Here is a 24,854-nt window from a genome sequence, read left to right on the forward strand (position 1 = left end):
CAGCAGTTATGGAGGGGCTGTTCTATTCTATATATACAGACAGTAGTTATGGAGGGGTTGTTCTATTCTATATATACAGACAGCAGTTATGGAGGGGCTGTTCTATTCTATATATACAGACAGTAGTTATGGAGGGGTTGTTCTATTCTATATATACAGACAGTAGTTATGGAGGGGCTGTTCTATTCTATATATACAGACAGTAGTTATGGAGGGGCTGTTCTATTCTATATATACAGACAGTAGTTATGGAGGGGCTGTTCTATTCTATATATACAGACAGTAGTTATGGAGGGGCTGTTCTATTCTATATATACAGACAGTAGTTATGGAGGGGCTGTTCTATTCTATATATACAGACAGTAGTTATGGAGGGGCTGTTCTATTCTATATATACAGACAGTAGTTATGGAGGGGCTGTTCTATTCTATATATACAGACAGTAGTTATGGAGGGGCTGTCTATTCTATATATACAGACAGTAGTTATGGAGGGGCTGTTCTATTCTATATATAGAGACAGTAGTTATGGAGGGGCTGTTCTATTCTATATATACAGACAGTAGTTATGGAGGGGCTGTTCTATTCTATATATACAGACAGTAGTTATGGAGGGGTTGTTCTATTCTATATATACAGACAGTAGTTATGGAGGGGCTGTTCTATTCTATATATACAGACAGTAGTTATGGAGGGGCTGTTCTATTCTATATATACAGACAGTAGTTATGGAGGGGCTGTTCTATTCTATATATACAGACAGTAGTTATGGAGGGGCTGTTCTATTCTATATATACAGACAGTAGTTATGGAGGGGCTGTTCTATTCTATATATACAGACAGTAGTTATGGAGGGGCTGTTCTATTCTATATATACAGACAGTAGTTATGGAGGGGCTGTTCTATTCTATATATACAGACAGTAGTTATGGAGGGGCTGTTCTATTCTATATATACAGACAGTAGTTATGGAGGGGCTGTTCTATTCTATATATACAGACAGTGGTTATGGAGGGGCTGTTCTATTCTATATATACAGACAGTAGTTATGGAGGGGCTGTTCTATTCTATATATACAGACAGTGGTTATGGAGGGGATGTTCTATTCTATATATACAGGCAGTAGTTATGGAGGGGCTGTTCTATTCTATATATACAGACAGTAGTTATGGAGGGGCTGTTCTATTCTATATATACAGACAGTAGTTATGGAGGGGCTGTTCTATTCTATATAAACAGACAGTAGTTATGGAGGGGCTGTTCTATTCTATATATACAGACAGTAGTTATGGAGGGGCTGTTCTATTCTATATATACAGACAGTAGTTATGGAGGGGCTGTCTATTCTATATATACAGACAGTAGTTATGGAGGGGCTGTTCTATTCTATATATACAGACAGTAGTTATGGAGGGGCTGTTCTATTCTATATATACAGACAGTAGTTATGGAGGGGCTGTCTATTCTATATATACAGACAGTAGTTATGGAGGGGCTGTTCTATTCTATATATACAGACAGTAGTTATGGAGGGGCTGTTCTATTCTATATATACAGACAGTAGTTATGGAGGGGCTGTTCTATTCTATATATACAGACAGTAGTTATGGAGGGGCTGTTCTATTCTATATATACAGACAGTAGTTATGGAGGGGCTGTTCTATTCTATATATACAGACAGTAGTTATGGAGGGGCTGTTCTATTCTATATATACAGACAGTAGTTATGGAGGGGCTGTTCTATTCTATATATACAGACAGTAGTTATGGAGGGGCTGTTCTATTCTATATATACAGACAGTAGTTATGGAGGGGTTGTTCTATTCTATATATACAGACAGCAGTTATGGAGGGGCTGTTCTATTCTATATATACAGACAGTAGTTATGGAGGGGTTGTTCTATTCTATATATACAGACAGTAGTTATGGAGGGGCTGTTCTATTCTATATATACAGACAGTAGTTATGGAGGGGCTGTTCTATTCTATATATACAGACAGTAGTTATGGAGGGGCTGTTCTATTCTATATATACAGACAGTAGTTATGGAGGGGCTGTTCTATTCTATATATACAGACAGTAGTTATGGAGGGGCTGTTCTATTCTATATATACAGACAGTAGTTATGGAGGGGCTGTTCTATTCTATATATACAGACAGTAGTTATGGAGGGGCTGTCTATTCTATATATACAGACAGTAGTTATGGAGGGGCTGTTCTATTCTATATATAGAGACAGTAGTTATGGAGGGGCTGTTCTATTCTATATATACAGACAGTAGTTATGGAGGGGCTGTTCTATTCTATATATACAGACAGTAGTTATGGAGGGGCTGTTCTATTCTATATATACAGACAGTAGTTATGGAGGGGCTGTTCTATTCTATATATACAGACAGTAGTTATGGAGGGGCTGTTCTATTCTATATATACAGACAGTAGTTATGGAGGGGTTGTTCTATTCTATATATACAGACAGTAGTTATGGAGGGGCTGTTCTATTCTATATATACAGACAGTAGTTATGGAGGGGCTGTTCTATTCTATATATACAGACAGTAGTTATGGAGGGGCTGTTCTATTCTATATATACAGACAGTAGTTATGGAGGGGCTGTTCTATTCTATATATACAGACAGTAGTTATGGAGGGGCTGTTCTATTCTATATATACAGACAGTAGTTATGGAGGGGCTGTTCTATTCTATATATACAGACAGTAGTTATGGAGGGGTTGTTCTATTCTATATATACAGACAGTAGTTATGGAGGGACTGTTCTATTCTATATATACAGACAGTAGTTATGGAGGGGCTGTTCTATTCTATATATACAGACAGTAGTTATGGAGGGGCTGTTCTATTCTATATATACAGACAGTAGTTATGGAGGGGCTGTTCTATTCTATATATACAGACAGTAGTTATGGAGGGGATGTCTATTCTATATATACAGACAGTAGTTATGGAGGGGCTGTTCTATTCTATATATACAGACAGTAGTTATGGAGGGGCTGTTCTATTCTATATATACAGACAGTAGTTATGGAGGGGCTGTTCTATTCTATATATACAGACAGTAGTTATGGAGGGGCTGTTCTATTCTATATATACAGACAGTAGTTATGGAGGGGCTGTTCTATTCTATATATACAGACAGTAGTTATGGAGGGGCTGTTCTATTCTATATATACAGAGAGTAGTTATGGAGGGGCTGTTCTATTCTATATATACAGACAGTAGTTATGGAGGGGCTGTTCTATTCTATATATACAGACAGTAGTTATGGAGGGGCTGTTCTATTCTATATATACAGACAGTAGTTATGGAGGGGCTGTTCTATTCTATATATACAGACAGTAGTTATGGAGGGGCTGTTCTATTCTATATATACAGACAGTAGTTATGGAGGGGCTGTTCTATTCTATATATACAGACAGTAGTTATGGAGGGGCTGTTCTATTCTATATATACAGACAGTAGTTATGGAGGGGCTGTTCTATTCTATATATACAGACAGTAGTTATGGAGGGGCTGTTCTATTCTATATATACAGACAGTAGTTATGGAGGGGCTGTTCTATTCTATATATACAGACAGTAGTTATGGATGGGCTGTTCTATTCTATATATACAGACAGTAGTTATGGAGGGGCTGTCTATTCTATATATACAGACAGTAGTTATGGAGGGGCTGTTCTATTCTATATATACAGACAGTAGTTATGGAGGGGCTGTTCTATTCTATATATACAGACAGTAGTTATGGAGGGGCTGTTCTATTCTATATATACAGACAGTAGTTATGGAGGGGCTGTTCTATTCTATATATACAGACAGTAGTTATGGAGGGGTTGTTCTATTCTATATATACAGACAGTAGTTATGGAGGGGTTGTTCTATTCTATATATACAGACAGTAGTTATGGAGGGGCTGTTCTATTCTATATATACAGACAGTAGTTATGGAGGGGCTGTTCTATTCTATATATACAGACAGTAGTTATGGAGGGGCTGTTCTATTCTATATATACAGACAGTAGTTATGGAGGGGCTGTTCTATTCTATATATACAGACAGTAGTTATGGAGGGGCTGTTCTATTCTATATATACAGACAGTAGTTATGGAGGGGCTGTTCTATTCTATATATACAGACAGTAGTTATGGAGGGGCTGTTCTATTCTATATATACAGACAGTAGTTATGGAGGGGCTGTTCTATTCTATATATACAGACAGTAGTTATGGAGGGGCTGTTCTATTCTATATATACAGACAGTAGTTATGGAGGGGCTGTTCTATTCTATATATACAGACAGTAGTTATGGAGGGGCTGTTCTATTCTATATATACAGACAGTAGTTATGGAGGGGCTGTTCTATTCTATATATACAGACAGTAGTTATGGAGGGGCTGTTCTATTCTATATATACAGACAGTAGTTATGGAGGGGCTGTTCTATTCTATATATACAGACAGTAGTTATGGAGGGGCTGTTCTATTCTATATATACAGACAGTAGTTATGGAGGGGCTGTTCTATTCTATATATACAGACAGTAGTTATGGAGGGGCTGTTCTATTCTATATATACAGACAGTAGTTATGGAGGGGATGTCTATTCTATATATACAGACAGTAGTTATGGAGGGGCTGTTCTATTCTATATATACAGACAGTAGTTATGGAGGGGCTGTTCTATTCTATATATACAGACAGTAGTTATGGAGGGGCTGTTCTATTCTATATATACAGACAGTAGTTATGGAGGGGCTGTTCTATTCTATATATACAGACAGTAGTTATGGAGGGGCTGTTCTATTCTATATATACAGACAGTAGTTATGGAGAGGCTGTTCTATTCTATATATACAGACAGTAGTTATGGAGGGGCTGTTATATTCTATATATACAGACAGTAGTTATGGAGGGGCTGTTCTATTCTATATATACCGACAGTGGTTATGGAGGGGATGTTCTATTCTATATATACAGACAGTAGTTATGGAGGGGCTGTTCTATTCTATATATACAGACAGTAGTTATGGAGGGGCTGTTCTATTCTATATATACAGACAGTAGTTATGGAGGGGCTGTTCTATTCTATATATACAGACAGTAGTTATGGAGGGGCTGTTCTATTCTATATATACAGACAGTAGTTATGGAGGGGCTGTTCTATTCTATATATACAGACAGTAGTTATGGAGGGGCTGTTCTATTCTATATATACAGACAGTAGTTGTGGAGGGGCTGTTCTATTCTATATTTACAGACAGTAGTTATGGAGGGGCTGTTCTATTCTATATATACAGACAGTAGTTATGGAGGGGATGTTCTATTCTATATATACAGACAGTAGTTATGGAGGGGCTGTTCTATTCTATATATACAGACAGTAGTTATGGAGGGGCTGTTCTATTCTATATATACAGACAGTAGTTATGGAGGGGCTGTTCTATTCTATATATACAGACAGTAGTTATGGAGGGGCTGTTCTATTCTATATATACAGACAGTAGTTATGGAGGGGCAGTTCTATTCTATATATACAGACAGTAGTTATGGAGGGGCAGTTCTATTCTATATATACAGACAGTAGTTATGGAGGGGCTGTTCTATTCTATATATACAGACAGTAGTTATGGAGGGGCTGTTCTATTCTATATATACAGACAGTAGTTATGGAGGGGCTGTTCTATTCTATATATACAGACAGTAGTTATTAACCAGTGTCTCTGTAAACCAGTGTCTTTGTAAACCAGTGTCTCTGTAAATTGGTCTCTCTGTAAACCAGTTTCTCTGTAAACCGGCATCTCTGTAAGCTAGTCTCTCTGTAAACAAGCCTCTCTGTAAATCAGCCTCTCTGTAAACCGGCCTCTCTGTAAATCAGCCTCTCTGTAAACCGGCCTCTCTGTAAGCTAGTCTCTCTGTAAACAAGCCTCTCTGTAAATCAGCCTCTCTGTAAACCGGCCTCTCTGTAAATCAGCCTCTCTGTAAACCGGCCTCTCTGTAAATCAGCCTCTCTGTAAACCGGCCTCTCTGTAAATCAGCCTCTCTGTAAACCGGCCTCTCTGTAAGCTAGTCTCTCTGTAAACAAGCCTCTCTGTAAATCAGCCTCTCTGTAAACCGGCCTCTCTGTAAGCTAGTCTCTCTGTAAACAAGCCTCTCTGTAAACCAGTTTCTCTGTAAACCGGCCTCTCTGTAAGCTAGTCTCTCTGTAAACAAGCCTCTCTGTAAATCAGCCTCTCTGTAAACCGGCCTCTCTGTAAGCTAGTCTCTCTGTAAACAAGCCTCTCTGTAAATCAGCCTCTCTGTAAGCTAGTCTCTCTGTAAACCATTTCCCTGGAAACCAGTCTCTCTGTAGGAAGTGTAAAGTGCATTTTGTGTATTTAGTCCTGTGCAGTTTAACAGGGTGTTGACAGTGTGTGTGTGTGTGTGTGTGTGTGTGTGTGTGTGTGTGTGTGTGTGTGTGTGTGTGTGTGTGTGTGTGTGTGCGTGCGTGCGTGTGATGCACGGTGCGGAGTGATGAAGCAGTCTTACCAGAGGTGCTGAGGGTAGATCCCAGTGAGGCTGCAGGGCTGGGGGCCAGACTGCTCTTGGAGTGGGGAGCCGGGGACGAGGAGGAGGAAGAGGCAGCAGGGGAGGAGGTGCGAGCGGTGGGCAGGGTGGGGGGCGCGGGGGAGGCCAGCCGCTCTCCAGACTCCATATCTGTCAAACACAATCCAATCAGCACCGTTACAAAAGCAGAGGAGAGAGAGAAAGGAAAGAGAGAAACACACACACCGCTGCCCGCCACTCTCCCTTTCACATCTCACTTCCCCAGAACAATATTTCTATTTAGCCCTGGACACCAACCCCCCCACACACACCCCACCTCCCATTCAGAGCTCATGGGCCGGGTGGTGGGGAGGTGGGGGGTGGGGGGGGGGGGGGGGGGCAGGCCAGTGGTGGAAATGTCACTAGTTCTTAAGGAGGGGGGTTGGTGTGGAATTAGTGACCATTATCACTTTAACATGACAGTAAATGACAAGTGTTCAGCTGAGAGGGGAGAGAAGAGGCTGTCTGACATTTTGGACGGCCAAAACACACACACAGACATAGACACACACAGTTGACACATGCACACAAGCACATAGCGTGAATCTCTATTTGATTTACAAGAGTGTTCCCAGATCTTTTTACACGCAGTGTAAAACAGTCCCCCCCCTCACAGTGTAAAACAGTCCCCCCTCTCACAGTGTAAAACAGTCCCCCCTCTCGCAGTGTAAAACAGTCCCCCCTCTCACAGTGTGAAACAGTCCCCCCTCTCACAGTGTGAAACAGTCCCCCCCCTCGCAGTGTAAAACAGTCCCCCCTCTCACAGTGTAAAACAGTCCCCCCCTCTCACAGTGTGAAACAGTCCCCCCTCTCACAATGTAAAACAGTCTCCCCTCTCACAGTGTGAAACAGTCCCCCCCTCTCACAGTGTAAAACAGTCCCCCCCTCTCACAGTGTAAAACAGTCCCCCCCATCACAGTGTAAAACAGTCCCTCCTCTCACAGTGTGAAACAGTCCCCCCTCTCACAGTGTAAAACAGTCCCCCCATCACAGTGTAAAACAGTCCCCCCCTCTCACAGTGTAAAACAGTCCCCCCTCTCAGAGTGTAAAACAGTCCCCCCTCTCACAGTGTAAAACAGTCCCCCCTCTCACAGTGTGAAACAGTCCCCCCTCTCACAGTGTAAAACAGTATCCCCTCTCACAATGTAAAACAGTCCCCCCTCTCACAGTGTAAAACAGTCCCCCCCCTCTCACAGTGGAAAACAGTCCCCCCCATCACAGTGTGAAACAGTCCCCCCTCTCACAGTGTAAAACAGTCCCCCCTCTCACAGTGTAAAACAGTCCCCCATCACAGTGTAAAACAGTCCCCCCCTCTCACAGTGTAAAACAGTCCCCCCTCTCAGAGTGTAAAACAGTCCCCCCCTCTCACAGTGTAAAACAGTCCCCCCCCTCACAGTGTAAAACAGTCCCCCCTCTCACAGTGTAAAACAGTCCCCCCCCTCACAGTGTAAAACAGTCCCCCCCTCTCACAGTGTAAAACAGTCCCCCCTCTCAGTGTAAAACAGTCCCCCCTCTCAGAGTGTAAAACAGTCCCCCCTCTCACAGTGTAGAACAGTCCCCCCCTCTCACAGTGTAAAACAGTCCCCCCTCTCACAGTGTAAAACAGTCCCCCCTCTCACAGTGTAAAACAGTCCCCCCGTCACAGTGTAAAACAGTCCCCCCTCTCACAGTGTAAAACAGTCGCCCCTCTCACAGTGTAAAACAGTCCCCCCTCTCACAGTGTAAAACAGTCCCCTCTCTCAGAGTGTAAAACAGTCCCCCCGTCACAGTGTAAAACAGTCCCCCCCTCTCACAGTGTAAAACAGTCCCCCCTCTCAGAGTGTAAAACAGTCCCCCCGTCACAGTGTAAAACAGTCCCCCCCTCTCAGAGTGTAAAACAGTCCCCCCTCTCACAGTGTAAAACAGTCCCCCCCTCTCACAGTGTGAAACAGTCCCCCCTCTCAGAGTGTAAAACAGTCCCCCCTCTCACAGTGTGAAACAGTCCCCCCCCTCGCAGTGTAAAACAGTCCCCCCTCTCACAGTGTAAAACAGTCCCCCCTCTCACAGTGTAAAACAGTCCCCCCGTCACAGTGTAAAACAGTCCCCCCTCTCACAGTGTAAAACAGTCCCCCCGTCACAGTGTAAAACAGTCCCCCCTCTCACAGTGTAAAACAGTCCCCCCTCTCACAGTGTAAAACAGTCCCCCCTCTCACAGTGTAAAACAGTCCCCCCTCTCACAGTGTAAAACAGTCCCCCCCATCACAGTGTAAAACAGTCCCCCCCTCTCACAGTGTAAAACAGTCCCCCCCTCTCACAGTGTAAAACAGTCCCCCCGTCACAGTGTAAAACAGCCCCCCCCCCCCTCACAGTGTAAAACAGTCCCCCCCCTCTCACAGTGTAAAACAGTCCCCCCTCTCAGAGTGTAAAACAGTCCCCCCTCTCACAGTGTAAAACAGTCCCCCCGTCACAGTGTAAAACAGTCCCCCCTCTCACAGTGGATGTAGTTAACAGGCAAACTAAAGCCGTCACAGTTCCACTTTCTTTCAGCCTTGTACAAAACACACAGAGGGCTTTCAAAGACTCCTCTAAGACCCAATAGGCTTCTCTCCGCTGTGGAACTATTGTGCTCCCGTCCATTAACAGCCTCATAGAGAACTAGCATTACTGACAACACTGGCTCAAATAAACCTCGGGAGACAACGGCAAGGTTAGATGATTCCACTGTCGCTTATTTCTACTCCATTATTCCCTCCTGCCCACCTTCTCCTACACAAATATTCAGGCAGGCAGAACACACACACACACACCCTCTCTCACATACACATGCGTACACACACACACACACACACACACACACACACACACACACACTCTCTCTCACATACACGTGTGTACACACACACACACACACACAGACACACTCTCTCGCACGTACACACGCTTTCTCACACATGAACACATGTGCCACGCACACACACAAAATCTCTCCCATATCACACGGCCCCTGACTCTCTCCTCTCTCCTTCCGTTTTCATCCCTTTGCCTGACACTAATCCAGGTAGGAAAATCCCCTTGAAAAGCACAGTTTGCAGATTGTGTTTTACAGGCTGCCTTTCATATTGTGTCATTACACATAAACAGTCTCCCTTAGTCCCCCTCCTCTCTCTCTCTCCTCTGCAGCAGGCGCAGGGACACTGATTAGATCTCAGAGACAAAAGCTGCTATCCTCTGAATATCAAGTATCAGCCAGGAGCTAGGCTGACGGGGGGACGGGACGCAAATGACAAGAAAACCTGCTGCAATCCTTGGGGATCTGGCTACTGCGCGTGGTGCTGGAGGAGGACTGTTGCAGGGCGGCCATTGCGGTTCAGTTGTTGCTGCGGCAAATATGGGCCGTGTCTGTGTCACCAATGGCACCCTATTCCCTATGTAGTGCACTACTTTTGACCAGAGTCTGGTCAAATGTAGTGGATTATGTAGGGACTAGGGTGTCATTTGGGACACACCCATGATCATGTGTACTTACCAGAGAGGTCAAGGGTCAGCGGGAGGGACCTGTTCCTCATGCACGGACATGACAGGTCCATTTATCCAAATCATTAGGCCGTTTGTGGCTTCTTTTTTAAACGCATGTTTTTGCAATAAACCTCCGTTTTTAATGACCATGGTTTGCGAAAAGCTGTATCAATATTTTTCTAATTCAGTATAAAACACATTTTGCTCTCTGCTCAAATGTAATACTAAGTTCACTATTGCACTGCTGTCACCATTGTCACAGATAAACAGGTGACAATCAATAGCGGCTGGATGGAGATCAGGTTTTACAACGCAGATAAAAACTGCAAAAACAACGGCTCATCTCTCCGACAAAATGAGACGGGGGCTTATTTTGTGTCAGGTAGTCAACGGAGCGGATCATTCGGTGTGATTTCAAATGGCAATTCAGAGACGAGAGAGACAGAGAGAGAGACAGAGAGAGAGACAGAGAGAGAGACAGAGAGAGAGACAGAGAGAGAGACAGAGAGAGGGGGAAAGAGAAAGAGAAGGCATTTTGTCTGAAGGAAACGCAGAAACAAACCCCACCAGGGATGAACGACGGCGTGTAAACCATTCCTGTCATTTCTCAATCTCTGCACTTATGCCTCGGCCTGTCAAAACCCAAAGACGTGAAGAGAATTAATTTCCTCTAAAAAAGCGATTCCTTCTGGGGTAAAAAAAGAAGACGCAACCCTCCCCCTTATCTCATCTTACACAGCATCTCTGACAAGGGATTCTTCTTCTCCCCCACATGAGACGAAACGACTGTCCCTCTTCTTCTAATTCCGACGTCCACAACAACACACTGATCACTTAGTACTATTAAATCTATTAAGAATCATACGATTGGAGCGGGGAGAGAATACCACCTGACGCAGCAAACAGTGATTGCAACAATAATGGACCGCCGAGGTATTTAAGGATCCAATCCTGACTTAATTATGATAAATTAAAATGGATTTAGCATCAGAATTAGCTTGATTTTATAGGTAATTAACTGCGCGGCACAGTGGCGGTATAATCTCCGTGAACGGCTAAATTAATTTGACTTAGGTAACGTTGAGCCAATCAGCGAGCTGCGCTGCGACCAAACAGCAGGCCGTGGATGGTACAAGAGGAGAGATTTATGCTAATAGCCTCCAAATGATTTATAAGATGTGTTACCCCGGCAGAATCACAGTCACGTCCACATATACAACACACCATTCAGCTGCCAAAAAAAGCTGCAAATGGTGGTAAGAATGGCCCTTCAGGAAATCTGCTGGGAATATAAACAGCTCGCTAGCTGGGTTTTTATGAGTGGATGTGGCCTCGATAGCAGCCTTCACATGTCCCTGCTATTGTGGAAGAAGACCCTCCTCCTCTTCTCTGCTGTGTGTGAGAGGGGAGGCGTGTGTGTGTGTGTGTGTGTGTGTGTGTGTGTGTGTGTGTGTGTGTGTGTGTGTGTGTGTGTGTGTGTGTGTGTGTGTGTGTGTGTGTGTGTGCGCTTAGCCTATAGGAGTGTGTGTGTGTATGTGTGTTTGTGAGCTTAGACTACAGGAGTGTGTGTGTGTGTGTGTGTGTGTTTACACTATGTGTGTGTGTGTGTGTCAAATGGCTGCATGCTTCGAGGAGGACAGAGCTGGGCCCTTGCTGGTAGCGTGCGTCTCTCTCCCCCCGGCCTCTTTCTTCTCCCCCCACAGTAACAGATGGCCGATGCTAACAGAGATAATCCGGCAACAGTCATCAGCATGGATCAGCGGTAGTCAGAGTGCGGACACAATGTCTCCTCTCGCCCTAACGGAGGGAGCGAGAGAGGGGAAAACGCATTATTCCCCACGTCTTAACCCTATTCAAAGTCACACACTGCCTGCCTGCCTCTCAGGCCGAATCCTCCGTCTCTCTCTTTCTATCCTCTCTGTTTCTCTCCCCCTACAGCCCCTCAGTGTTGTGTCTAACTTCGCCTCTTCATCTCACATCTCCGCATTCAACAAACACCTTTATTCTTGGCTCTGTCCTTTCCCCATCACACCAGAGAGAACCTCTCAACCATAAAGGGCATAACATCCACTTGTAAATCCATACAGTGAATGAGGTGAAAATTAGCCACGATATGGATGCCACTCTAGTTGCATCTTCCTGTCTTGTACACACTGGTTAAACTGATTGGCTGGATGTGTGCGATGTGAAACTGGAGCCGGCCCTGGGCTCCATTGGGGCTCCGCTGTGCGACGGTTGCCTGGTGATACTGGCGGCTCCTGTGTTGTCTCCGGCACCCGTCATGGCCAGTGTCCCGTGGCCTCGTTCAACACAATTAGAGGCCTTAATGCGACAAAGAGCAGAGCAACCTGCAGCAGGCAGCACTCTATACTGCTTCACCAATGGGACCCTAGTCCCTATATAGTGGGGCTCTGGTCAAAAGCAGTGCACTGTATAGGGAATAGGGTGCCATTTGGGCCATTTAGTATCACCGCTTCACTACACTACGTGGGCGGCAGAAAGTTTGAGAGATTGGGAACAGAGCACGTATGCTCACTGCTGTTTACCAGACGCTCGTATTATGTCCTTCTTTCAGCCCCTTTATTTATCGTGGATCTGGAAGTTATGTCATTGTAAATAGGCTTAAACTCCATCTAGGCGTTTTCTTGCTGGCGTTTTATGCTTTCCATTGACTAAATATCTCGAGAGAGAGAGAGAGAGAGAGAGAGAGAGAGAGAGAGAGAGAGAGAGAGAGAGAGAGAGAGAGAGAGAGAGAGAGAGAGAGAGAGAGAGAGAGAGAGAGAGAGAGAGAGAGAGAGAGAGAGAGAGAGAGAGAGAGAGAGAGAGAGAGAGAGAGAGGGGTCATGGACCCAGACTGAGAAATTACCAGTATATCCCTCACTACACCCGACCTTGCACATTTCAGTCCCCACTGTTTACCTTTTCACGGTGTGTGTGTGTTTACTCATGGCTGTCTTGTTTGCACTAAACACTAAGTGACACAGATGAATCCAGATCGTTCTACTCAGATCCCCTCCCTACCCCGCCTACACACACACAAACACTACCACTAGGCAGGAAGTGACATAATGCCAACAGGAAGCCATGGCCTTTGTCCCGGGTTAAACCTCAGACTATTATCAGACTACTGAGTCACAGCACTGACAGCATCAGACAGACACGATGATGATGGGTAACAACAGTGACATAGCCTAGCACAGTTGAGCCAATGGACACACCGCACAATGCCCCTGTGTGTGTTCACTGTTAAGTGGCCACAGTCTGCTCTTTAAACCCCGCCCCTTTTCTGCACACCCGCCCAGCGACAGATGGCAGAGCGGGGCATGTTGGGAAGGGCAACATCTCTCACCCCATTACACCGCCTTGGCAGCGGTATCCTTCCCGTACTGTTGCAGCCAATCCACAGACCGCTTTTAATTCACCAGAGCCCAACTCCACTGCAAGGCCGCTAGTGGTGACTGTCAGGACAATAACACACCGACAGGGAAAACCGCTCAATCCTCCTGTACTGAAAGACTTGATTCACAGTCATAAACACGCAGACGGGCAGCCTGATTCTACACTCACACTGCAATCTGTGTTGTGGTTTTCAGCAACAATAATGTGATTTTGGGCCTGGGATGGAAACCACTGAAGAGAGGGGTAGCTGAGCTTGTCACGTGTGCTAGATGTCAAATGTCTGTCTGTGACAGAACTGTCACAGCTAGAACTTACTCTGCTCGCCTACAACTAAACTCAACTCAGTTTAACTTAAACTGACTGGAGAGAATCTAACGGAGGCCTACATTTTGTACCAGTCTATTCCTTTAAAAGAGGGTCTTAAATAATCCCACTGCACCCTCCCCCCAAAACATTTATACAATAAAATAAAAAAGCTTTTTGTGAACTAACACAACTTTTCCCCTCCCCCTTACTAGCTCTGTCTTTGCTGATTGCTGCTTTATTGAGGGAAAATGTACTTTCTATGCCTCTCTCTCTGTCCCACCTAGCCATTTTAAGATGAATGCACTAACTGTACGTCGCTCTGGATAAAAGAGTCTGCTAAATGACTCGAATGTTAATGTAAAAATGGCTACGTATCTCAGTGAGGAGAAACAGGCCCTTCAGGCCACTAGGCCAGACCCTGTCCCTCCTGGAATACAGCAGTCTGCAAGGGAGGAACGTTACATTCTACACTCCACACAGATAGACTGGCATTTCTCAGCTAACCTACAGTAGGACTATATCTCCCGACACATCAACAACACCAGGAATAAGATGGGAAATGTGTTTCCTCTGTAGTTTTGGGAAGCAGAAATCCTTTTTCCCTCATGTTGCTTTTTGAAAGAGAAAGGAGGGGTAGGTAGGTGCCGACAGGCAGGCCTATGTAGCAAACATCTCTACCCACCTAAGCAATAGTAGGCGAAATGCTGCTCAATTTGCATATAGAGCCATCATCAAATATGTCCCCATGGAAACCTTGTGGGGTCTTAAGATCATTAGCCACACCAAAGCCCAACGCAGGCAGACAGGCAGCTCTCTCAGTGAGTGATTCAGTCCTGATGAATTTGCTATTCCTCCACCCTCTGCTCTCTCTCCACAAGCCAATCTCTCCCTCATTACCGCCCGTCGCAGCACATTCAGATCTGCCCCAAACCGGATATATTTAGAGGACTCCATTACGCAGAGAGAGAAAAGGAATGTGTGTGTGTGTGTTCCACAACGAACAAACACCATAGAGACACGGACACAGAGCGAGGCAAGCCAACGCTTGTTAATAATAACACTTGGCTGTTACTATACATGACATATATTCTTCCTGGTTCCTACCCTTGTTCCGTTTTAAATCATCTATTCTGCACTGCTTCTTCCTCCAGGCTCCATCAACGGTGATGATCTATTGCTGATGATTATTACATTACCTTCAATTGGCGTGAGAAGGACCGTAAATGAGACAGATCTGATACTTTCAGGTAGACAAGAAGACTACGAAAATGTCATAGCAAGTTAGATATCAAGCCACGTGGCTGGGCTGTACTTGATACCTGACATTTATAACATGTCATTTTGATCGGTGGAGAATTCTACATTTCATACCACTTCAGCAAACTACTTTAACACACACACACACATTCACTGTAAGCATCATTGTAATGTTCATTTCAAGTGTCAATTGGTCCCCTAAGAGATGGTTCACCAAAAAAGCAATTTGAAACAAAGTAAAAATATTTATTCATACAGGATTAGATTGACACAGTTGACACAGAGCTGGGTCAATTCACCAAAAGGCCACAGCTTTTGCTTCCAGGTCCAGTCCAATATTAGAACAATCACAACATTTTCCATCAGGGTACAATAAACAGTCTAGTACCGTGTGTATCAGCCACAACAGCCATGTGTGTGGGCATAGGGGAGAAATGGAACAGGAGGGGGCTTAGCAACACAGGGAAGACGGAGAGAGAGTGAAGGATGCGGGTAGAGAGAGAGAGAGAGAGAGGGAGAGAGAGAGAGAGAGAGAGAGAGGGAGACGGAAGAGAGGGAGGGAGAAATCGACTGCTACACTCCAGATATGCATAATGCAGATGACATGCATGTCAAACGCAAGACAAAACGAAAGTGACAGAATCATGGAGTGTCCTGCGAGCATCAGCACAGCCCAGTTTAGCCAGCAACGGAGCTAGCTGTTATAAATACACACCGCAATGACAGAAGCAACAATCTCTCCCATCAAGCCTGACTGCCTGTTTTCCTGGAATTAAATAGGCCTACACTTTTAGGCAATTCAAACGGGCCAACTTCAGTGCAATTCAATACATTTTACACATCTCACAGCAAAATGTGTCAATGATATGTACATTTATACACTATTACAGGATTATGATGACTTTTTTTTTATGAATGTCTAGCCACTTCTAAGCTGAGGGGGATATACCAGTGACTAAGAAGAGATGGCCAATGCCTCACTCCTGATCAAGCATTCCTTAGTGCAGACAGAAATGTGTGGTCAAAGCTCATTCTATATGACTCCACTTTGACTGTATCAACTGACGGCGGAGAGATGTGCTCGTAGAATTGACATTTATAAAATGGACATTCCCATCACATTCAAATGAATGCTGGGGGTTTTAGGCTGCGTTTCTGTATAAGCACTTAGTGACATCAGCTGATGTAAAAATAGCTTTACAAATACATTTGACTGAATGTTCCCTTGGTGGGTGTACCGGCGGCCATATTTGATATTCAGTGGCTGTAGGCTTTACCAGGAGTCCTGGTTTACTAAAAACCCTCAGCCAAGTTGCAAACCCCTTAACTCCTGCCCCTGGTGGCTCAGCCTAATGTTCCTTTAGCACAGGAAGGCGAGGGCTAGGAGGATAGAGATATCCCATTAAATGTTGATGTTTCCCGCTGCTGTCTGAATGTGTACGTGTTGCAGTGTGTTGGGCTGGGCCTGAGAGCTCTCTGTGTGTGTAATGAGCTCATGTACTGTTGTCGTGGCTAAATGAAGCCTCCAGGCTCCCTCTCAAAGCCTGTTTCCTATATCCTACCACCCTCCCCCCAAACACTCCCCAGCTCCCCCCTGCTCACTCCTGCTGGAGCTTGGCTGGTTTTTACAGCGCCCGGACGCATTCTTGAGTTAGCATAATTGTGTAATTATGATTTCAGTTAAAGAGATAGCCTCTGTTTGATTTCCTCTGACTGAGCTGTGCAAATAGGCAACACGGCATATGCAGAGCAGATACCTAGTCTTCTACATGTGTAGAAGACTAACGGAGGTTGCAGGGGGTGTGCTGCAGCATCTGCCTGTATCAACGGGCAGGTGTTAGTGCGCACGTGTGTCGTTTCACGACCAGGCCCGTTCAGAACACCTTCCACTAATAAAACCGATGGAAGACCGAGGAGGCTAGCTAGTCCTCGAAATCACAGCAACAACTACAACAATCCTGCAGACAGCTACAGCAGCTCGGTTGTCAGAGACGCCGCTGAACAATGGGCTTTTGGTGACATTTCGATTATTAGTGCTGGGAACTGAATTGACGCTCTACTGTCTGTTCAACACGGGGAAAAGACGGCTGGAAAAGAGTCTGTGGTCCTTTATTGACAGAGCGGGAGAGAACTCAGCAGGCAGAAGGCCACTCTGTTCTGCTCCAATGCTACATGAGAGAGGCCAGTGCATACACACGCACGCACGCACACACACACACAGACACACACACACAGTGTGCAGCAGGTGAGATAGCTGCCTGTGCATCACACGCTGCAATCTCTCAGCGTCTTGCTCGGGGAGAAGAGAGAGAAGCGCTCTGACATTTTATGAAGCACTCGGCAGACAGAAAAGCAGCGAGTGGGCCCGCCTGCGTGTAATGGCGGCTGGACTGGCATTCTCTCCCACATTTGCCTGATATCATCTTCCCTCATTAGCATAATCTAATCAATTTCAGAAAATTGCCTTTTAATTACCAAGAACACGCTCCTCTCACTCTCACTCTTAGAAGAACCCCTGTCTTCGAATATCTCTCTCTAGAAACCAAACTAGAGCTGTTAATGAAGTAGGGATTAGACTTAGAAATAACTAGAGACATGCACACGATTTTATCATCTTTCAGGAAACAACCTACAATTTAAGATGCCATAATTGTTGTGTCAATATGTCTTATTAATAGCATCATTAATGTTATACATGATTGATTAACAGGTAGTAGCCTTAAATATGTCTTCATCTTCAAGGGGAAGTAGAAATACACCTTGAGGTGTAAAATTCCTTAACAGTATTTAGCTACAAATGACTATTTCCTCAGACCCAAGGCTAATCCTATATGTAACAAGTAGAGCCTAATGACTAAAAACGTTGGCATTAAAACGGTCCCTCCGTAAAATGGGGATCTATAGCAGTGATTAATCCTGTGCCGTGTTGTTGTGGCCTGACAGCCCCTCTGTTGAACAATGATTAACAGTCAATGACTCCACTCAACCCAGCAGCGCTAACACACTGTTTACATTAGCCCAGCTCCCATAGAGGCCAATGCTACGGGCGCTATGCTAACAGCAACGGTCACCTGGCTTAGCTGCACACATTACAGCCACGACAGGCCACTGTAAAAAAGTACTGTCGGCGTTATAATACGATTCCACCATGTGTGGGAGGATACGGTGCGGCCCAATCCCTGTGTGTATCATCCATCCTACACCACAACCTTCAACTAAGCCTCTTTCATTAATGTGAGAAATTTGCATTTGTGATGAGGATGGGGGAGGGACCCGAGAGACATCTTTTAGATGAAAAACAAAACAAAACAATGAAATACATTTGAACGTCTAACACTCATTTACAATTATATTACATTACAAGTTTGAAAGCACAGCGGAGTCAAAAGATGTATTCTGTATTCGCGAAGGGTTTTAATAAATAAAATAAAATAATAAAACACCCCAGGCAAATAAACTCTGACACTCATTTCGCACAACCTTTAATGACAACCCAAGCAAGAAATGACAGACAGGCATAGCTTCGCCTTCACTCCCATGCTAACCAATTAGGCTGGAATTTCAAACAGAAGATAATCAGCTTCACTTTGGGCTCCATTGACTCATGCTAATTTGGATGAAATTGCTGTACCTTAAGAGTGCCGAAACAGACGAAGCATCTCTTTTGTACAAGTCACTGGCTTTCACCGTTAGCTGCACTAAATTGAACGTGTCTAGTTGCACATGCCTTTTCTTCCATCATTGTCAGGTAATATGATTTGTGCAGCAAACGGCGTTGAACACTTAACATGTCCGGCTAGCTGAGCCAACATACGTTTGTTTTTCCTTCTGTTCCTTCAATTCACAAACGTACTCTATTTTAATGACGCAGAACATGTCGCCACATGTTATGCAGTGATGACCGGGTGCTGAAACGTGATGAGTAGGCGCCCAGAGTTTTTCCTGGGTCAAGTAACATGGCAAGGGAAAACTCATAGCTCTGGTGATGAGTTGAAGATTCTTCTCACATATTTGGCTCAAATTCACTCAATCCAATTCTGTCCAGCACACTGGCTTTTCCCACCAGGCTAAACGTAAAACACCCTTTAAAACTTCTGAAGATGACTTTAAAACAGTCTGCCAAACCAGCTGAAGTTCTGAATGGATGGTGTACTAGCCTAACTCCTCCCTGTATGATTTTCAATGATAAACCAGAACAGAAACCTCCACTTCCTGACTGTGTTCAACTTCATAGTTACAGTAAACCCCGACACAGCAGCAGTGACTCCAACAATAACGGACTGGTTTCACAAATGCTTTCAGCACAATGACTGTTTTTCCCTCTCTTGTTGCCCCACAGCAACAGGAGCTGTGCTACGGCAGCGTTTGATGTGAAACTGTAACCCATCTGGCTCCTCCTCGGGAGCCCAGCACTTCCTCATAGCGAGGAGCCAATCACAACGTTTCCTGCTGCCCCCTGTCACCAGATATCTGAACTTTGGTAGGAGTAGCAGTGGACAGGGAGAGAGAGATATAGCCTGAAAACAGTTCAAGCTAGGCTATTTTCTTATATTTCTTCTGTTTCCACTGAGACACGATTCAACCAAGCAGGTGTAGCTTGGATTTATGCCCCGTGCCCCTGGAGTAGACTCCTCATTTGGAAAGCCGGATACCGGAGTCCACCTCATCTGTTGATACCACTCACCCACAGGAAATCAAGCCAGAGACCACTGTTGGAGGGTCTGCCTGGTCACCCAGACAAAATACAGGTTTGGATTACAGAGCAGTGGGATTCATGTTTGATCCCTAGGGGGGAGAATATTCTCTCTGCTGCTCAGCTATACGTCTCACACAGGCATGTACAGACACACACACACACACACTCACCCCCCCCCCCCCCCGCCCCTGTGTACTATCTATATCATGCGATCAGAGTCAAGACCTCATGGTTCCACACACCTGCCAGAGACAGATGTTCAGAGTAAATCACATCAAACCTGTGAGGGAAGAATAGCTCCATAGCTACGCTGGCTGAAGTGCAAACACCTGCACCCGACAACAGCACTGCCGATGGTCGCAACAGCCACACGCACACACACACACACACACATGCAAACACGCACACGCAGACAAAGGAGAGATTCTCTCTTTCATTCACATTGACTCAACTGTCTTTTCTCCATTCTATTGGTGTGTAACCATCTTCTTTTTCTGGAGCTGAGCGTTTTTTTTTCAATTGCACAATTGTTATGGGAGAACCAGACATCCCTTCAAAGACAAACAAGTCATAACAAAGCAAAGATCTAGGCAGGCAGGCAGGCATTTCAATTGGAGAGACAACATGCGAGATACTGTAGCCTAGTCTATTGTATCTGCGCTGTAAGCTACACTACTTTGATTATTATGGCAGATTCTGATTTCCTATAACACCAAACTCAATAGACTCCATAGACAATGAACTCAGTGACACAGCAGAGAGCAGGATTTACACACAAAATAACTTGTTAAGATTTCCTGTCATCCAATGCTGTGCACTTCCTGGTCTGTGAGTTGTAGGAGGGGTTGGTGGTCTGGAGATAAACAGACTCCCTTCACGCCTCGTGCCCCAGAAACAGGAAGAGGCTGTGAGTGAAACAGCAGCCCGACATTATCTGAGCTCTCTCTCTCTCTCTCTCTCTCTCTGCTATCCTGAAATTCCATTCTCCTCCTGCGAACAACAGACGTCACTCTGGGAGCGTCCATCTTGGGTCGCAAATGCACCGTTGGCTGCCTAACAGACAATAACAGCAGGAGCCGTTGTGTCATATCTGCCTGCCAGAGGGGGTGTGTGTGTTCGTGTGTGTGTTGCCTAATGGTTTTTGCCCTGTTCAGTACACAAGGGCTTCTTGAGCCACCAGGGCTGAACATTTTGACGGTTCTATTTTACATATGTCTTCATGAGTGGATACTATTGTTATTCAGATCAAAGGGGGGAGGAGAAAGAGAGAGGGAGAGAGCGGGAATGAGAGAGGGAGATGGATCAGATGTCCTGAATATATTAAGGTTTTGGAGTGGATACATACTGAACATGCTCACAGTTGTTTAGATGTATGTGACAACACGGTGCCATTCCCCCCCTAAAGCTATATTCAGATATATTAGTAACACTCAGATGATTTCCATAAACAGAATGGCTTGACAACGCCAATATTATCCAGAACAAACACATGCATCCTACTGTTCCTATGCATATAAAACACACACACATTCATACACTATTAGGCACAGTGACTCAAACACACTGTACTGTACTTTAAAAGCATCACATATTTGTGTGTGTGTGTTTATGTGTGTAGGCGGAGGGTGTGTGTGTGCAGTATGGCTGAATGCACTAGTGTTTGAGGGCTATATGTGTGATTGAAACAGAATACAGCTGAGGTGACTGACTGACTGATTGTGAGACATTCTCATTGTCACTTGTGACCACAGTAACCACGGTTTTGGTGAAGCCGTTTACATTACACACACGCACGCACGCACGCACGCACTCTCGCACGCACGCACACACACACACACACACACACACGCACACACACACATCCTCCTCACTTCCCTTCACAGAACACACACACACAGGGGAGGTGTGTGTGTGCAAGTTTGCTATATTCACGTCAGTTTGCAACGCACCTCTTTGTGTGCTGCACTTCAGTAGTGTCTATGAATCGCCTGATTATGAAGGCGAGAATGAATGAAAGGTGTATACTTATTTTACATTGTATGTAGTTCTGTCCTGGTGCGGTTCTTGTCTATTTATGTTCTGTATTATTTCATGTTTTATGTTTTGTGTGGATCCCAGGAAGAGTAGCTGCTGATTTAGCACTAGCTAATGGGGATCCTAATAAATACACACACACACACACAAACCCACAGTCTGTAAATCTGCTACCACAGAATACCAGACACACACACAGCCACAGACAGACAATAGCTAACTACATCTAAATAACCACTCTGTGGCTAGCTGAAATCTGCACCCTGATTTCCCAGAAAACAAGATAATTATACTAGTAAGAAACCCACCAAAAGAATCATGATATGCCATCACTAAAATCAGCATAATATACCATCACTAAAATCAGCATAATATACCATCACTAAAATCAGCATAATATACCATCACTCAAATCAGCATAAAATACCATCACTAAAATCAGCATAATATACCATCACTCAACTCAACATAATATACCATCACCAAAATCAGCATAATATACATTCACTCAAATCAGCATAATGTACCATCACTAAAATCAGCATAATATAACATCACTCAAATCAGCATAATGTACCATCACTAAAATCAGCATAATATACCATCACTAAAATCAGCATAATATACCATCACTAAAATCAGCAGAATATACCATCACTTAAATCAGCATAATATACCATCACTCAAATCAGCATAATATACCATCACTAAAATCAGCATAATATACCATCACTAAAATCAGCATAATGTACCATCACTAAAATCAGCATAATATACCATCACTAAAATCAGCATAATGTACCATCACTCAAATCAGCATAATATACCATCACTAAAATCAGCATAATATACCATCACTAAAATCAGCATAATATACCATCACTAAAATCAGCATATTATACCATCACTAAAATCAGCATAATATACCATCACTAAAATCAGCATAACATACCATCACTAAAGTCAGCATAATCACTGTCACCGTCATGAGTCATAATAAACGTCATCATCTTCATTGTCATAACTTCAAGGTTATTTAGTTACACATTCCTTTCTTTAGGCTATACTGTAGTTGAGAAGTGGGTACGGTGTCTCTCAGGCAGTACAATAAAGGCCTTGTTTAGTGTCTGTCTCCTCCTAACAGCAGCAGTGGTGGTTACTGGTGACAGTGTTTTTTATTGGAGGTGTGAAAGAGAGGCCACTCCACACTGGGACAGGGAGGGGCTCCACATCTGTCTCCCCCTGTCTCAGGCCCTGCTGCACACACACACAGCTCCTGTTACCACAGAAAGTCCTCTGAAGTGTGTGTGTGTGTGTGTGTGTGTGTGTGTGTGCGTGCGTGCGTGCGTGCGTGCGTGCGTGCGTGCGTGCGTGCGTGCGTGCGTGCGTGCGTGCAGCAGGGCCTGAGACAGGTGGAGACGGATGTCAGCCATCACAGGACAATCTCACCTCCAACACAGCGAGATACATTAACCCTCTCTAAACCCTCTCTAAAGGGATGATGAAGCAGCTGTGGTTAACACTCTTAGGACAGCCTCTCCTCTACACCTTGGGACAAATACGCAGTGGCTTGCCCCCCCCCCCCCACCTCCACACACACACAGCATAATACAAGTATAATAAAGAGTACTGACAGCACCTACTGATTACTCCGTAAGTGTGATATTCTAGAAGAAAACAAATGATTTGCTTGATGCACTGTAAATAAAAGTGTGGCCTCCGTACTGTACCACACTTACTGCTGTGTGGCGGGTGGGTGAGTGTGCGTTTTTCAGCCTTGGTACAGGTACTTATAACAGTAGCATCAAGGGCAGAGGGTGGCGATTCTTAAAATCCTCCTTCACACGGTCAATCTAGACCTCTCCAGTCCTCGCTGGTTCCTCCTCTGTGTCCTTCAGATGAACACAGTGGGAGCTGCATTTCACTCACTGTGTATTCATAGCTCCATTGAGCTACTGAACCATGCAATCTATAGGCTAAACTCTATACACTTTGGGCATCATTTATTACTACAGCCTAATCTATACATTCATCAATAATAATATCGTTTTCCTTCTGAGATCCAATTGACCGTTTCAACAGTAAATGTGTTCCGTCTAGTTGGGTTCTTCTTTCTAATATTTTGAAACGTTCTATATTTCAACACCACGGAAAGTCATTCATACTTGATCATATCGTATCACTATAGGCAGAGTGTTGTGTGTCTGTGCCTGGACAGAATGGCTCAGACTAGTGGGATAGAGTAGGAATTCTCTGTTTGGGACTGAAAAGCTCCAGATCAGGACATCATGCATTTGGACTGTTTCCTTACAAAACATATGGAAAAATACAGAGCCTTTCATCCCCTTTCCGCCCACCATAGCTATTAATATTTCTCACAGAGCCCTTCCCCCATGTCCCACTAAGGCTAGGAATTCCTGTTGAAACATAGTCAAGTCTGAGGATTAGAAAAAGTGATGCAAAAAAAAGAATAATCTGTCCATCTCTATCTTTTCTTGTTTCACACACAAGTACACCCACTTGCCTAAATTAACTTGAGTATCCAACCCGCATTGTCCGCTTAAAACAAACAAATGAGCAACAGTGACTGACAGCGCTATAAATCGTTTTAATTAGGACCTAGTAGTCTGCATCAAACACCTCTGACTTTTCCATCCTATATTAAAAAATAATAATAATTCTTCCCAGGCTTCTTGCGATCCAAAAATGTTTCCCTGGAAGCCGCCGCGATGGGAGGCCGTGTGAATGCAATATTCATTTTGCTGCAGGAGAACAATCTATGCATAACAATGAGCGGGCCTAATGAAAGCAGCCATCAAACCTGCAACACATACATATTAAACTACCGGGACCTCTGCGTGTCATTCGCTTAGTGCATCATTTGTTCACCCCGTTTTTTTCTCTTTGCCTCCTGACCTTTCCCCATATCCCTCCTCTTTTTCCTCGCTCTCCGTTTCTCCTTCGATGCTGAAAATACGGAGGTGTTATGGCATTCTGGACGTGTCCGGTAGCGTCAGAGGGGCAGAGGGTAAATGGTGGATGGAACGTTTTTTTTTTTTATGGTTTCACA

The 24,854-nt window shown here is 44.4% G+C and overlaps 1 protein-coding gene across 18 annotated transcripts in view; it reads right to left on the reverse strand.

Moving 5' to 3' along the window:
- Positions 1-24,854, reverse strand: part of LOC139566482 (bromodomain adjacent to zinc finger domain protein 2B-like) — an 82,580-nt gene that overhangs the window by 32,815 nt on the left and 24,911 nt on the right. For all 18 annotated transcript variants that reach the window (XM_071387705.1, XM_071387703.1, XM_071387711.1 and 15 more), the window contains one exon: positions 6,541-6,708. In XM_071387705.1, coding sequence (XP_071243806.1) covers positions 6,541-6,706 — 166 coding nt within the window. In that variant the 5' untranslated portion in view covers positions 6,707-6,708. The remainder of the gene's footprint in view (positions 1-6,540; positions 6,709-24,854) is intronic.

This window comes from Salvelinus alpinus, chromosome 38 (genome assembly GCF_045679555.1).
Source record: "Salvelinus alpinus chromosome 38, SLU_Salpinus.1, whole genome shotgun sequence".
NCBI classification, from domain to species: domain Eukaryota; kingdom Metazoa; phylum Chordata; class Actinopteri; order Salmoniformes; family Salmonidae; genus Salvelinus; species Salvelinus alpinus.